This window comes from Lithobates pipiens, unplaced genomic scaffold (assembly GCF_037356315.1).
Source record: "Lithobates pipiens isolate NorthernLeopardFrog02 unplaced genomic scaffold, aLitPip1_a1.2 Scaffold_8, whole genome shotgun sequence".
In the NCBI taxonomy this organism is placed as follows: domain Eukaryota; kingdom Metazoa; phylum Chordata; class Amphibia; order Anura; family Ranidae; genus Lithobates; species Lithobates pipiens.
In genome coordinates this window covers 590,297,766-590,311,433 of record NW_027507903.1, presented here as the reverse complement: position 1 = coordinate 590,311,433, position 13,668 = coordinate 590,297,766, and the positions used below count along the sequence as shown (strand labels likewise).

Genomic DNA, 13,668 nt, shown 5'->3' with positions numbered 1-13,668 from the left:
GGGACAGGAAGGAAGCAGTGTTGTCAGGCAGTGAGGGTAATTTTAAAGACTTGCTGTTATTATTAGTTCCACAAAGGTTCTTTTCAGGACTGGTATCAGTGGTACAGTAATAGGCTTGTACATGTATAATATTCTTTCTTCCAAATATAGAAAGGATATTATACTTGACTGCTGCCCTTCTGCTGCAGTCTGCTAAACATTCACAACTCACTTGTTCCACAAAAGTTCTTATAAGGACTGGTAACTTGGTATAGGGTGCTACGGTACATAGGCTTGAGTGCGGTACAGTCTGCTGTTCTGTAAGGACCGCTATCGGTCCACAATAGATAGGGTTGACGTGCACCACTGCTGACCGCTGCCCTATACTGCAGCAGTCCTTCAGCGGTATAGGGACTGACGTACAGTCTGCTAATCACTAACACACAACCTGCTTGTTCCACAAAAGTTCTTATAAGGACTGGTAACTTGGTATAGGGTGCTACGGTACATAGGCTTGAGTGCGGTACAGTCTGCTGTTCTGTAAGGACCGCTATCGGTCCACAATAGATAGGGTTGACGTGCACCACTGCTGACCGCTGCCCTATACTGCAGCAGTCCTTCAGCGGTATAGGGACTGACGTACAGTCTGCTAAACACTAATACACAACCTGCTTGGTCCACAAAAGTTCTTATAAGGACTGGTAACTTGGTATAGGGTGCTACGGTACATAGGCTTGAGTGCGGTACAGTCTGCTGTTCTGTAAGGACCGCTATCGGTCCACAATAGATAGGGTTGACGTGCACCACTGCTGACCGCTCACCTATACTGCAGCAGTCCTTCAGCGGTATAGGGACTGACGTACAGTCTGCTAAACACTAATACACAACCTGCTTGGTCCACAAAAGTTCTTATAAGGACTAGTAACTTGGTATAGGGTGCTACGGTACATAGGCTTGAGTGCGGTACAGTCTGCTGTTCTGTAAGGACCGCTATCGGTCCACAATAGATAGGGTTGACGTGCACCACTGCTGACCGCTCACCTATACTGCAGCAGTCCTTCAGCGGTATAGGGACTGACGTACAGTCTGCTAATCACTAACACACAACCTGCTTGTTCCACAAAAGTTCTTATAAGGACTGGTAACTTGGTATAGGGTGCTACGGTACATAGGCTTGAGTGCGGTACAGTCTGCTGTTCTGTAAGGACCGCTATCGGTCCACAATAGATAGGGTTGACGTGCACCACTGCTGACCGCTGCCCTATACTGCAGCAGTCCTTCAGCGGTATAGGGACTGACGTACAGTCTGCTAAACACTAATACACAACCTGCTTGGTCCACAAAAGTTCTTATAAGGACTGGTAACTTGGTATAGGGTGCTACGGTACATAGGCTTGAGTGCGGTACAGTCTGCTGTTCTGTAAGGACCGCTATCGGTCCACAATAGATAGGGTTGACGTGCACCACTGCTGACCGCTGCCCTATACTGCAGCAGTCCTTCAGCGGTATAGGGACTGACGTACAGTCTGCTAAACACTAATACACAACCTGCTTGGTCCACAAAAGTTCTTATAAGGACTGGTAACTTGGTATAGGGTGCTACGGTACATAGGCTTGAGTGCGATACAGTCTGCTGTTCTGTAAGGACCGCTATCGGTCCACAATAGATAGGGTTGACGTGCACCACTGCTGACCGCTCACCTATACTGCAGCAGTCCTTCAGCGGTATAGGGACTGACGTACAGTCTGCTAAACACTAATACACAACCTGCTTGGTCCACAAAAGTTCTTATAAGGACTGGTAACTTGGTATAGGGTGCTACGGTACATAGGCTTGAGTGCGGTACAGTCTGCTGTTCTGTAAGGACCGCTATAGGTCCACAATAGATAGGGTTGACGTGCACCACTGCTGACCGCTCACCTATACTGCAGCAGTCCTTCAGCGGTATAGGGACTAAGAGTTTTGTCACAGGGTCATTTAAAAAATGACATGCAGAGGAAGAGGCAGGCCCTTCCGCAGGGGTGGTAGGGGTAGGGCAGGAGCAACAGGCTTGAGCCAAAGTGGGAAGTTGCAGAAGGTGCGTTCAATTACTTTAAAGGATGCACCAGACTTGGTTGAGTGGCTCGCTCAGCCTTACTCTTCTGCACCCTCCTCATCCTCTCGATCTGCACCCTCTTCTTCACTCTCTGCTATGTGCACCCCCAAAGACACTACCACCAACAACACGACCACCACCACCACCACCACATACCTTCCGCTTGAGTCACTGGAATTATATTCCGATCCATATCAAGAGGACATTTCTGATGCGCAGCCACTCTTGGTATTGGATCAGGAAGAGGAGGTAGCAACAAGCGCTACTCAGCAGTCTGACGCCAGTACCCAGATCAGCCCAAGGAGGAGGTTGGTCCCCGGTGTTGCTGCCTACTCCGAGATCTCTACTTATAGCGGTGGGGAAGGTGACGTTGATGATGACGTGTCTAGTGATGTCACGTGGGTGCCCACAAGAGAGGAAGAGGAGGGGAGTTCAGAGGGAGATATGGACCAGCAGATAGGGAGGAGAAGCAGCAATGACTTACATTGCACAGCAGGGACAAAGCAGACTGCAAATGTATCAGGAGCGAGTCATCGACCATGTACGGTCACATCTGGCGCTCCCAGGACACCGGCACATGGCTCCGCAGTGTGGGCTTTTTTTAACGTGTCCGCTGCTGACAATAGCGTTGCCATCTGCAATCTTTGCAGTCAACGCGTTAGTCGCGGTAAGCCCAATACTCACCTAGGGACGACCGCCTTAAGAAGGCACATGAGCAGCCATCACCGAGCCCAGTGGGAGCAACGGAACACACAAAGCCACACTGCAGGCTCTCACCGTCCAGCCTCGTCTTCTACTTCTCCTTCTCCTCTCTCCTCACAATTGTCCTCCACTCCACCTTCCATCACGCCAAGCTCACATTTTTCTGCAAAAAGGCAGGCTTCCGTGGGCCTAATGTTTGAGCGTAAAAAAATGATGATGCCGGATAACCCTCTTGCCCAACGGTTGGCGGCTGGCTTGTCAGAACTCATAGCCCGCCAACTACTGCCATATAAACTGGTGGACTCGGAGGCCTTTCGCAAATTTGTGGCCATTGGAACACCACAATGGAAGGTCCCAGGAAGGAAGTATTTCTCAGAGAAGGGCATCCCAGAGCTATATGGCCATGTTCAGCGGCAAGTGAATGTATCTCTGGCACACAGTGTCGGTGCCAAGATACATCTGACCACAGACACGTGGTCTAGCAAACACGGGCAGGGAAGGTATATCAGTTTTACTGCCCACTGGGTGAACCTTCTGACGGCCGTCAAGCATGTAACCCGTGGCACCCGTGTAGATTTGGTTTTACCGCCACGGATTGCATGCAGGCCTGACTCTTCTTCTCCTCCTCCTACTCCATCCTCCTCCCTCTCCTCCTCAGCTGCCTCCTCCTTTTCCGCTGCTAGCGTCTCTTCCACTGCACCGCCCAAGCTCCCCAGAACCTATTCCACATGCCAGGTGAGACGTTGCCATGCCGTGCTGCGTCTGTTGTGCCTGGAAGCAAAGAGCCACACTGGCCCGGCACTCCTTTCAGCTTTGCGTTCACAGGCAGATGAGTGGCTAACACCGCTCAATTTGACAGTTGGTAAAGTGGTGTGTGACAACGGTGCCAATCTGCTTAGCGCATTGAAACAGGGCAAAATCACGCACGTGCCGTGCATGGCACACGTCTTAAACTTGGTCGTGCAGCGATTCCTTGTCAAATACCCTGGGGTCCAGGACATCTTGCGGCAGGCAAGGAAAATCTCGGCCCATTTCAGAAGATCTTACACGGCCATGGCTCGCCTTGCTGACATTCAGCGGCGACACCATCTGCCGGTCAGACGTCTTATTTGCGATTGCCCGACGCGATGGAACTCAACCTTCTATATGCTTGATAGGCTGCTCCAGCAGAAACGTGCAGTTAACGTCTACCTGTATGAACTCTGCGAAAGAAACGGTTCTGGGGAGCTGGGTTTTTTTTCACCGCGCCAGTGGCTGCTCATGCGCGACACATGCAGACTTCTGCGGCCATTTGAGGAGATCACCAAACTGGTCAGTCGCAGCCATGGCGCCATCAGTGACATGGTACCTTATGCCTTCTTTCTGGAGCGTGCATTGCGTCGTGTCATTGATCAGGCTGTGGAGGAGCAGGAGCGGGAAGATGAGGAAGTCGCAATGCTGGATGAATTCCCAGGGGGGGCTACTCTATCTGAGACAAGTCAACAACAGGAGTCTGATGAGGAGTCAGAGGAGGATGGTGCCGGGGCGGATGAGCAGGAGCAAGAAGAGCATGCTTTAAACCTTTCTGGGATCCCTGTTGTGCGAGGATGGGGAGAGGAGAATGAAGAGGACGACATTATCCTGGATGATGAGCAGGAGCCAGGCCACCACACCGCTTCCACTTTAGTGCAAATGGGGGCCTTCATGCTCCAGTGTTTTAATAGGGACCCCCGTATAAAAAGCATGAGGGTCAAGGACCAGTACTGGGTGGCAACGTACTTAGACCCCCGGTACAAACACAAAATGGCGGAAATGTTACCGCCGTCGCAGAGGGCTGTCAGAATGCAGCACTTCCAGGCCTTGCTTCGAGAAATGCTGCATTCTGCTTTTGCGTGCGCTGGCAGAGGAGCAATTCCCACTCCCAGAGAAGGATTTGCGGGTACCAATCCAACAGCGCCTGCAAGAAGAGGCCGGTTTGAAGATGTGTTGGTGACTTCGGATATGAGGTCATTCTTTCAGCCGACCCATCGACAGGTGTCATCCGGATCCAGCATCAGGGAACGCCTAGACCGTCAGGTGTCCGACTACATTGGGTTAACGGCCGATGTGGACGCTCTGAGGAGTGATGAACCCCTAGACTACTGGGTGGGCAGGCTTGACCTCTGGCCAGAGCTTGCCCAATTTGCAATCGAACTGTTGGCTTGCCCCTCATCCAGTGTCCTGTCCGAAAGGACGTTCAGCGCAGCAGGGGGGATTGTGACCGATAAGCGTACTCGCCTAGCTCACCACAGTGTTAACTACCTCACATTTCTAAAAATGAATGAGGCATGGATCTCGGAGGAATTCAACACATGTGACCAGTAGACCATGTATATGTCTATAAACTATTTTTTTAATCAAGCACACAGACCTTCTTAATTCATTTGGCTCACTTCCTTGACCCAAAAAAGCACACCGTACTATATGCCCCTACCCTCCTCTTTGAAGAGGTTGAGCGGTGTCATATTTCTACTGGGGCTGCTTATGATATCCCTGTGCTGTGCTGACTTCTTCCTGGGGGTTCTTATTATGAAGGGATCACACTATCCCTGTGCTGTGCTGACTTCCTCCTGGGGGTTCTTATTATGAGGGGATCACACCATCCCTGTGCTGTGCTGACTTCCTCCTGGGGCTGCTTACGGTGCTGCTGTCAGTGCTGTATGTCACGGTGCTGCTGTCAGCGCTGTATGTCACGGTGCTGCTGTCAGCGCTGTATGTCACGGTGCTGCTGTCAGCGCTGTATGTCACGGTGCTGCTGTCAGCGCTGTATGTCACGGTGCTGCTGTCAGCGCTGTATGTCACGGTGCTGCTGTCAGCGCTGTATGTCACGGTGCTGCTGTCAGCGCTGTATGTCACGGTGCTGCTGTCAGCGCTGTATGTCACGGTGCTGCTGTCAGCGCTGTATGTCACGGTGCTGCTGTCAGTGCTCTGTATTACGGTGCTGCTGTCAGATGCCTCTATCACGGTGCATGTGTCATTCCGGTATGTCACGCTGCTGGTGATCATCTCCTGCACCCTCTTCTTTGCCTACCCTGGTCCCTGACCTTCCCTCTCCTCCATTGCCTTCATTAACTCCATAGTCCTGAATTGTTAGAACAATTTCCCAAATAAAATAAAAATGCTTGTAGTTATCGATCCCAAATTCACCTCATACATGTATTATGTCATTGTCCAGATGGTGGGACTACGTTTTACCCCCTAATAATTACCACGTGGCCGCAAATTCGACATGAAGGTTTGCAAAGTTCGCCTCCCATTGAAGTCAATGGGGCCCGCGGCGAACGGTCGGTTTCGCGAACGTTTGGGTCCGTTCGCATTTCGCGTTCGCGAAACGTCCCGTCGGAAGTTCGTCCATCACTAGTGATGAACATAAGGTTACTCCCTTTTTATTTATTTTTTATTGAATTCAAGTGTAACTGTGAGATCTGAGGTGTTTTATTTTTTTTATTTTTTACCACAGATCTCAAAAAGAGGCTCGGTCCTTTAGTAGTTTAACCACTTAAGGACAGGGCCTTTTCTTTTTTAGATATGGTGTTTACAAGTTAAAAACTTTTTTTTTTTGCTAGAAAATTACTTAGAACCCCCAAACATTATACTTTTTTTTTTTTTTTTTTCTTCGAACACCCTAGAGAATACAATAGCGGTCATTGCAATACTTTTGTCACATCGTATTTGCGCAGTGGTCTTACAAGCGCACTTTTTTTTTTTTCCTTTAAATAAGACTACAGTAAAGTTAGCCCAATTTTTAAATTTTTTTTATTTTTTTTTTTTACAATGTGAAAAATAATGTTACGCCGAGTAAATTGATACCCAACATGTCACGCTTCAAAATTGCGCCCACTCGTAGAATGGAGACAAACTTTTACCCTTAATCTCACTAGGCGACATTTAATTTTTTTTACAGGTTACATGTTTTGAGTTAGAGGAGGTCTAGAGCTAGAATTATTGCTCTCGCTCTACAGATCATGGCGATACCTTACATGTGTGGTTTGAACACCATTTTCATATACGGGGCTCTACTCACGTATGCATTTGCTTCTGCACGCGAGCTCGGCAGGATGGGACGCGTTTAAAAAAAATTTTTTTCTTAATTTACCTTTTTTTTTTATTTTTACACCGTTAAATAAAAAAAAAAAAAAAATTGTGTCACTTTTATTCCTATTACAAGGAATTTAAACATCCCTTGTAATAGAAAAAAAAAGCATGACAGGACCTCTTAAATATGAGATCTGGGGTCAAAAAGACCTCAGATCTCATATTTACAATAAAATGCAATAAAAAAAAAGTTTCATTTAAAAAAAATTATTTAAAAAAAAGAGCTATGGGCGGAAGTGATGTTTTGATGTCGCTTCTGCCCTGCAGTGTCATGGAGATGGGTGGAGGCCATCTTCCCCTCACTTGTCTCCATGCACAGCCACGGGAAGGATCCGATCGCCTCCACCACTGCCGATGGCTCCACTAAGCGCCGGAGGCACCGGATCGTGGCGGGGAGGCCCTCTTCCACCGCTGATAAAAGTGATCTCTTGGCGAATCTGCTGCAGAGACCACTTTTATCTTGCAGCCAGCCGAACACGGCAGCTAGCTACTGCCATAACAATATCCATCCTCAACGTAAGGACGTATATCGGCAGTCAGTAAGTAGTTAAACTTCATATGTATAGAGCATTTTGAACATAAACAATGAGCACTTTTTTTTTTTTTTTTTTTTTTTTTTTAACTGAGAGTCTGAACACCAATATATTTAGTGCAAACATGTATTTATTGCATTTTAAGATTCGGCTATATCTGCTGTTAATACTAATCTATAATTTACTAATTTTCTTTTTTTTTTCAGAAATTTACCATAATTATCAAATCTTCATCAACACTCAAACCCTGTGGGAGACGAGCCATAAAAGTGTTTTCAGTGTGGAAAAACTCTTGATTCCAAGCCACATCCTACAGCTCAGCAGAAGATTCATACTAGACGGGAACCAATTTTTTTTGCTACAAATGTCATTTCTTTAGTGTTCGATCAAAGTTCATAACACATCAGAAGAATTACACAGGAAAAGAATCATTTTAATGTAATGAATATAAAAAGTCCTTCATGGACAAGACAAATCTTGAACAACAGAAGACTCCTACAGAAGAAACACCATATATGTGTTCAGAATGTGATAAGTGCTTCTCAAAAAAGAGATATCTAACTCTCCACCAAAGGAGTCACACGCGACAGAAACTTTATAAGTGTTCAGAATGTGACCAATGTTTCACAGAAAAGAGAAATCTTACTAGCCATGAGAGGACTCACGCAAGAGAGAAGCCATTTAGATGTTCAGAATGTGACAAGTCCTTCTCACTCAAGATCCGGCTTAAACATCACCTGAGGATTCACACAGGGGTAAACCTGTATAAATGTTCAGAATGTGACAAGTGCTTCCCACAAAAGGCCTATCTTGCGCGTCACCAGAGGATCCACACAAGAGAGAAGCCATTTAGATGTTCAGAATGTGACAAGTCCTTCTCACTCAAGATCCAGCTTACACATCACCTGAGGATTCACACAGGAGTAAACCTGTATAAATGTTCAGAATGTGACAAGTGCTTCCCACAAAAGGCCTATCTTGAGCGTCACCAGAGGATCCACACAGGAGAGAAGCCATATAAATGTTCAGAATGTGACAAGTCCTTCTCACAAAAAAGACTTCTTACTGAACACCTGAGGATTCACACAGGAGAGAAACCATATCAATGTTCAGAATGTCACAAATGCTTCTCACACAAAGGATTTCTTACTGAGCACCAGAAGATTCATACAGGAGCAAAACCGTATAAATGTTCAGAATGTGACAAATATTTCTCACAAAAGGCACACCTTAATCGTCACCATAGGTCTCACACAGGAGAAAAAACACATTGGTGTTCAGAATGTGACAAGTCTTTCACAAGGAAGAGTCACCTAGAAAGACACAAGAGGACTCACACAGGAGAAAAACCATTTAAATGCTCGGAATGTGACAAATGCTTCTCACGAAATAAATATCTTACTGATCACCAAAGGACTCACACTGGAGAGAAACCATTTACATGTTTGGAATGTCACAAGTGCTTCAGACAAAAGATAAATCTTCTTTCACACCAGAAGATCCACACAAATACAAGGCTGTTTTGATGCTCTGAATGCTGGCATTAGCATGATTGGATGATAGTAGTGAACACTGATTAACGTCATTCACTAAGTTAAGTGAACATAGACTTTACAAAAACATGCTCTGTTACTTTAACCACTTTTCCTCTGGAAGGTCTTACTCCTTTCATGACCAAAATATTTTTACCATTCAGCACTCTGTTACTTTAACTGGTAATCATGCAGCCATGAAACACTATACCCAAATAAAATTTGTATTTTTTTTCACACATATAGAGCTTTCTTTTGGTGGTATTTGATCACTGGGTTTTTTTATTATTTTTTTTTTTTTGCTATATAAACGGGAAAAAAAATTCAAATTTTAATATTTTTTTACTTTTCGGTTATAAAATCTATCCAATAACCTCAACATTCTTCATAAATTGGGCCAAAATGTATTCTGCTACATGTCTTTGGTAGAAAAAAAAAAATCCTAAGTTTATATTAATTTGTTTGTGTGAATGTTATAGAAGATGTTGTTGAGGCTTCGGTCAGTCACATAAGGATCGGTGGAGAAGGTGGCCGTCTGACGTTGCGTTCAGACAATTTTTTAATCTGCAGCCCCAAGGTATTATCGGTTCCAGCAACCATCGCCAGTGCCTGATTTACATGGTGTAGGAATACCTAGGGGCAAGGTCAGACTTGAACACCTTTCCCACCAAAAATCCTCTGGGTTACTGGGTCTTGAGGATGGATCACTGGCCAGAGCTTGCACAGTATGCAATTCAGTTACTGGCCTGTCCTGCATCCAGCGTTCTTTCAGAATGCACATTCAGTGCTGCTGGAGGCTTTGTAACCAATCACAGGATGTGCCTGTCCACCTACTCAGTTGATCGACTGACCTTCATAGAGATGAATCAGTCTTGGATCACCACCAGCTACCAAGCACCTGAAGCTGATGTTACCCAAATTTTTTTTGAAATGTCACATCCCTTCAAGACTGCCTATGCTGATGCTGAGTGACTATCCTGTTATGTTGATTGACTATCCTCTTCCTCCTCAATGATCCTGCTGATAGCTTGGAAGAACATTTTTGGTTCTGGGCACAGCCACCAGTGACTAAGGCCCAATTTTTCAGCCCCTGTTTAACAGGGGCATGTAATTACAATTTTTGATGCAATATTTTGCAGGAGGGTTCATTGCTGCGCTCCACTACAATATTTGTGAGTGGTTGCAGTGTCATGGCACCAGCACCAGTGCCTAAGGCCCAATTTTTCAGCCCCTGTTTAGCAGGTGCATGTTATTACAATTCTTGATATATTTCATAGCATGGCCCGTTCTAGCGCCCACCGAGAGTAACTGTGAAGACTTAGTGTTGTGGCACCACCACCAAAGGCCCAATTTTGCTACCACTGTTCAACAATGGCATGTAATTACAATTCTTGATATAATAGTTCACAGAAGGGCGTTCTAGCACCCACCAAGAGTCCCTTTGAGGGCTTGCAGTGTTGTGGCAACACCAACACCTTAGGCCAAAAATTCTGCAAAGCATATAGGGCAGGCCCCTACTTTCAAACATCCAACTTACAAATGTCTCCTACTTGCAAACGGAAGGAGACAACAGGAAGGGAGATGAAAAAAGACAGACGGCAAAAAAATTATACAGGGATGATAACCCTTCCCTGTTTTCCAAAAAGCTTAAAAATAGATTTTTTGACTGGAGCTACACTTTAAAAATTTACCAGTTCAAAATTACAAACAGATTCTACTTAACACAACAAACCTACACAGTTCCTGGCTTGTTTGAACCGCCTGTATACTGCTGTTCTGAGTATATAGGGCCTGGGGGCCCACGCCTTTCTTTTTTTTATTTGGGTACGGGGTTCCCCTTAATATCCGTACAAGACCCAAAGGGGCTGGTAATAGGCGGGGGGGGGGGGGGAGGCTACCTATGCCATTTTTCTCAATGATTTTCATCCATATTGCCGGAACCAGATATTACTTTAAAACCGCAAGTAGTTTTAAATGACTTTTTTTTCGTTAGAAATTTCATTTTGTGCAGGTTACTGTTCTAAACACAGGAAACACGTGCCACTTCACAGGAATACTATATACACCCCTCAGGCACGATATTTAAAGGAATAGTTCACTTTTTTTTTTTTCACTTTAAGCGTCATTTAAAATCGGTGCTCCTGAAAAAACTCCCGTTTAAAAAAAAAAAAAAATTTGCATTGATACATGTCCCCTGGGGCAGGAGCCGGATCCTCAAACCCTTTTTAGGACAATAACTTGCATATTAGCCTTTAAAATTAGCACTTTTGATTTCGAACGTTCGAGTTCCATAGACTTCAATGGGGTTCTAAAGTTCATACGAATTATCGGTCCGTTCAAAGGTTCTGGTGCAAACCGAACCGGGGGGTGTTCGACTCATCCCTATTCTGCACCAAGACATTGCCATGCCTGTCCCCAGCACCTGAAACGAGAACCATCTAGGGCCCCTTGCACTCTCCACCACTTGAGCCTTGGTAGGCCTCTTGCTATTAGAAATGCTTGACCTCTTGATTTTTAAAGCAGGACCAAATGTGAGGAAACTCTCACTCTGTTAACATCTCTACATTGTGGCAGTGAAGTAATCTAAGGGGTTCCCCCACCTCCTAGCTTCACTCCTGAAATTGGTTAGGGTGAGTCTTCAACTGGCTGCGCCATCTCTATACATTTTTAATTCCAGGGCACAGGGGTCAAGAGCTTTACAGAAGCACTCGCTACAAAATTGTACCCCTTTTATGTTTAGGTTCCTTAAGCAGACCATAGATGGATCAAATCTTGCGCAGCTTAACAATGAAAGCCTGAGATTCAATCCATCTATGGGCAGGTTGATTGTACCCAAGTTGATTTTATTGATAGACTTGGATACAACCAGCATGTCAGATTTTTAGCATGCAATTATTGCCAGCGACTATAGTTGCTAGTAGGCCAGGAGAACACCATAGCTCTGCGGTAGAGATTCTACCCACCTTTTTCTAATGTCATCTGGATCACTATACTCCTTTTTATTTCAATTTATCAACATCATTCAGGACCAAATTCGATGAATTCTCCACCACTATCTGGAAGGATTGAAAACCGACTTATTCCTTAGTAATGTATGTGTTGTGTTTTTTTTTTTTTTTTTTTTTTTGTTTTCTCTTTTCCATTGGTTACTTTATGATTAGGCAAAAAAAATGTCTTCAAATTTTACCTACAGCTTCTTTTTTGCATCTCTAAGAATTTTATTTTATTAGTTTTGGTTAGAGAGGGGAAGGTTTAGACCCTCTGCCAAGCTGTTAATGCTTTCTGTGTTCCCAGTGGGGAGATCCACCCTCTCTCTATTTGTACTGGTAGTCACTGAGACAGAAAATTTTGGGAGAATACAGCATTTTTGAGTTATCCACAGAACAAGAGGTAAAGGACATTTTTTTCCAATGGGGCCACCTATTCCCTGGACAACTTTCTAAGGCCCCTTTTCACAAGGTCAGTTTTTTAGGTGGACCTGAACGGATACTCCATGCAGGTCTATGGAGCAACAGATATCAGCGGTGACATGTCCGTTGACATCCGATCCACTAAATTCAGACAGATGGAAACCCTATTTTCCATCCGTCTGCCGGATTGGATGAAAATGAACAGATGGTCCATTTTCATGTGATCCCGCATAGAGAGTGGAACTCTGTCAGGTTCATCTCTCCACAGTGTGTAGAGATGGACCGGTCATCCGCCTGCTTAGCGGGGATTGGCGGAACGATTCTCGCTGAGCACAGCACAGTCTGTACACTGACACGCCCATGTGAAAGGGGCCTTAGTTCTCCTGAGTTTTGGACATTTCTACTCCCATTTCTTGGACAGGAAATAAACAATTTTCCTCAAAGGTACACAGGCAGTGGAAAAAAAATAACAGCCTAAAAGGGGTTTTGATCTTTCCATATTCTATATAAACTAAAAATTAAATAGGTTATAAGTACACTTTAAAGGCTTTTCCAGAATTAAACGTTACAAATAGCTGAATAATGAAGAGTCAAAATACATTCATGTTTGAGATAACGTCCTGTGCTGTGTGTGATGGGGAAAAAAGGCAACTACTACTATGTTTTTTACCTATGCTTACTAGATTACTTTCTGAAAAGTAATATTTATTAAAAAAAATTCTCAAGCCTTGTACACACGATCGAATTGTCAGGCGTACTTAGTCCGGCAAACAATCCGGCGGATAGTCCGGCGGACTTTCTACTGAACGGACTTGGCCACACACGGACACACAAAGTCCAGCGATTGCTAGCACGATGACGTACAGCACATACGAGGGGACTAGAAAAGGGAAGTTCAATAGCCAGTAGCCAATAGTACTTCTGAGCATGCTTCATTCTTAGTCCGCCGGACTAGCATACTCACGAACGTATTGTCCGCTGAAACCCAAGTCCGGCGGAAAGATTGGGCTGCAAAACTACTTTCTAAGTCTGCCGGACTTAACGCTGAAAAAGTCCACTGAAGCCCACACACGATCGGCTTGTCTGGTGAAATGCGGTCCGGCGGACTAAGTCGCTGGACAATTTGATCGTGTGTACGCGGCATCACTGAATAGGTTTTGTGAAATACACTATAAGTGTATTGCTCAGTCTCTGGTGTAAACTATATAACTTGATCCCTGGTGATCCAATGTGCCTCCAGAAATAGTACTACTGTAAGATCACCTATAATACACTATGAACATAGCAGCCACACTGAAATATA

The 13,668-nt window shown here is 45.1% G+C and overlaps 1 protein-coding gene and 1 pseudogene across 1 annotated transcript in view; one reads left to right on the top strand and one right to left on the bottom strand.

Moving 5' to 3' along the window:
• Positions 1-13,668, bottom strand: part of LOC143962289 (uncharacterized) — a 259,324-nt pseudogene that overhangs the window by 9,924 nt on the left and 235,732 nt on the right.
• The window catches only part of LOC143961230 (uncharacterized), an 87,483-nt gene that overhangs the window by 68,688 nt on the left and 5,127 nt on the right, over positions 1-13,668 (top strand). Inside the window, exon 2 of the mRNA XM_077470459.1 lies at positions 7,630-8,942. Coding sequence (XP_077326585.1) covers positions 7,885-8,942 — 1,058 coding nt within the window. The 5' untranslated portion in view covers positions 7,630-7,884. The remainder of the gene's footprint in view (positions 1-7,629; positions 8,943-13,668) is intronic.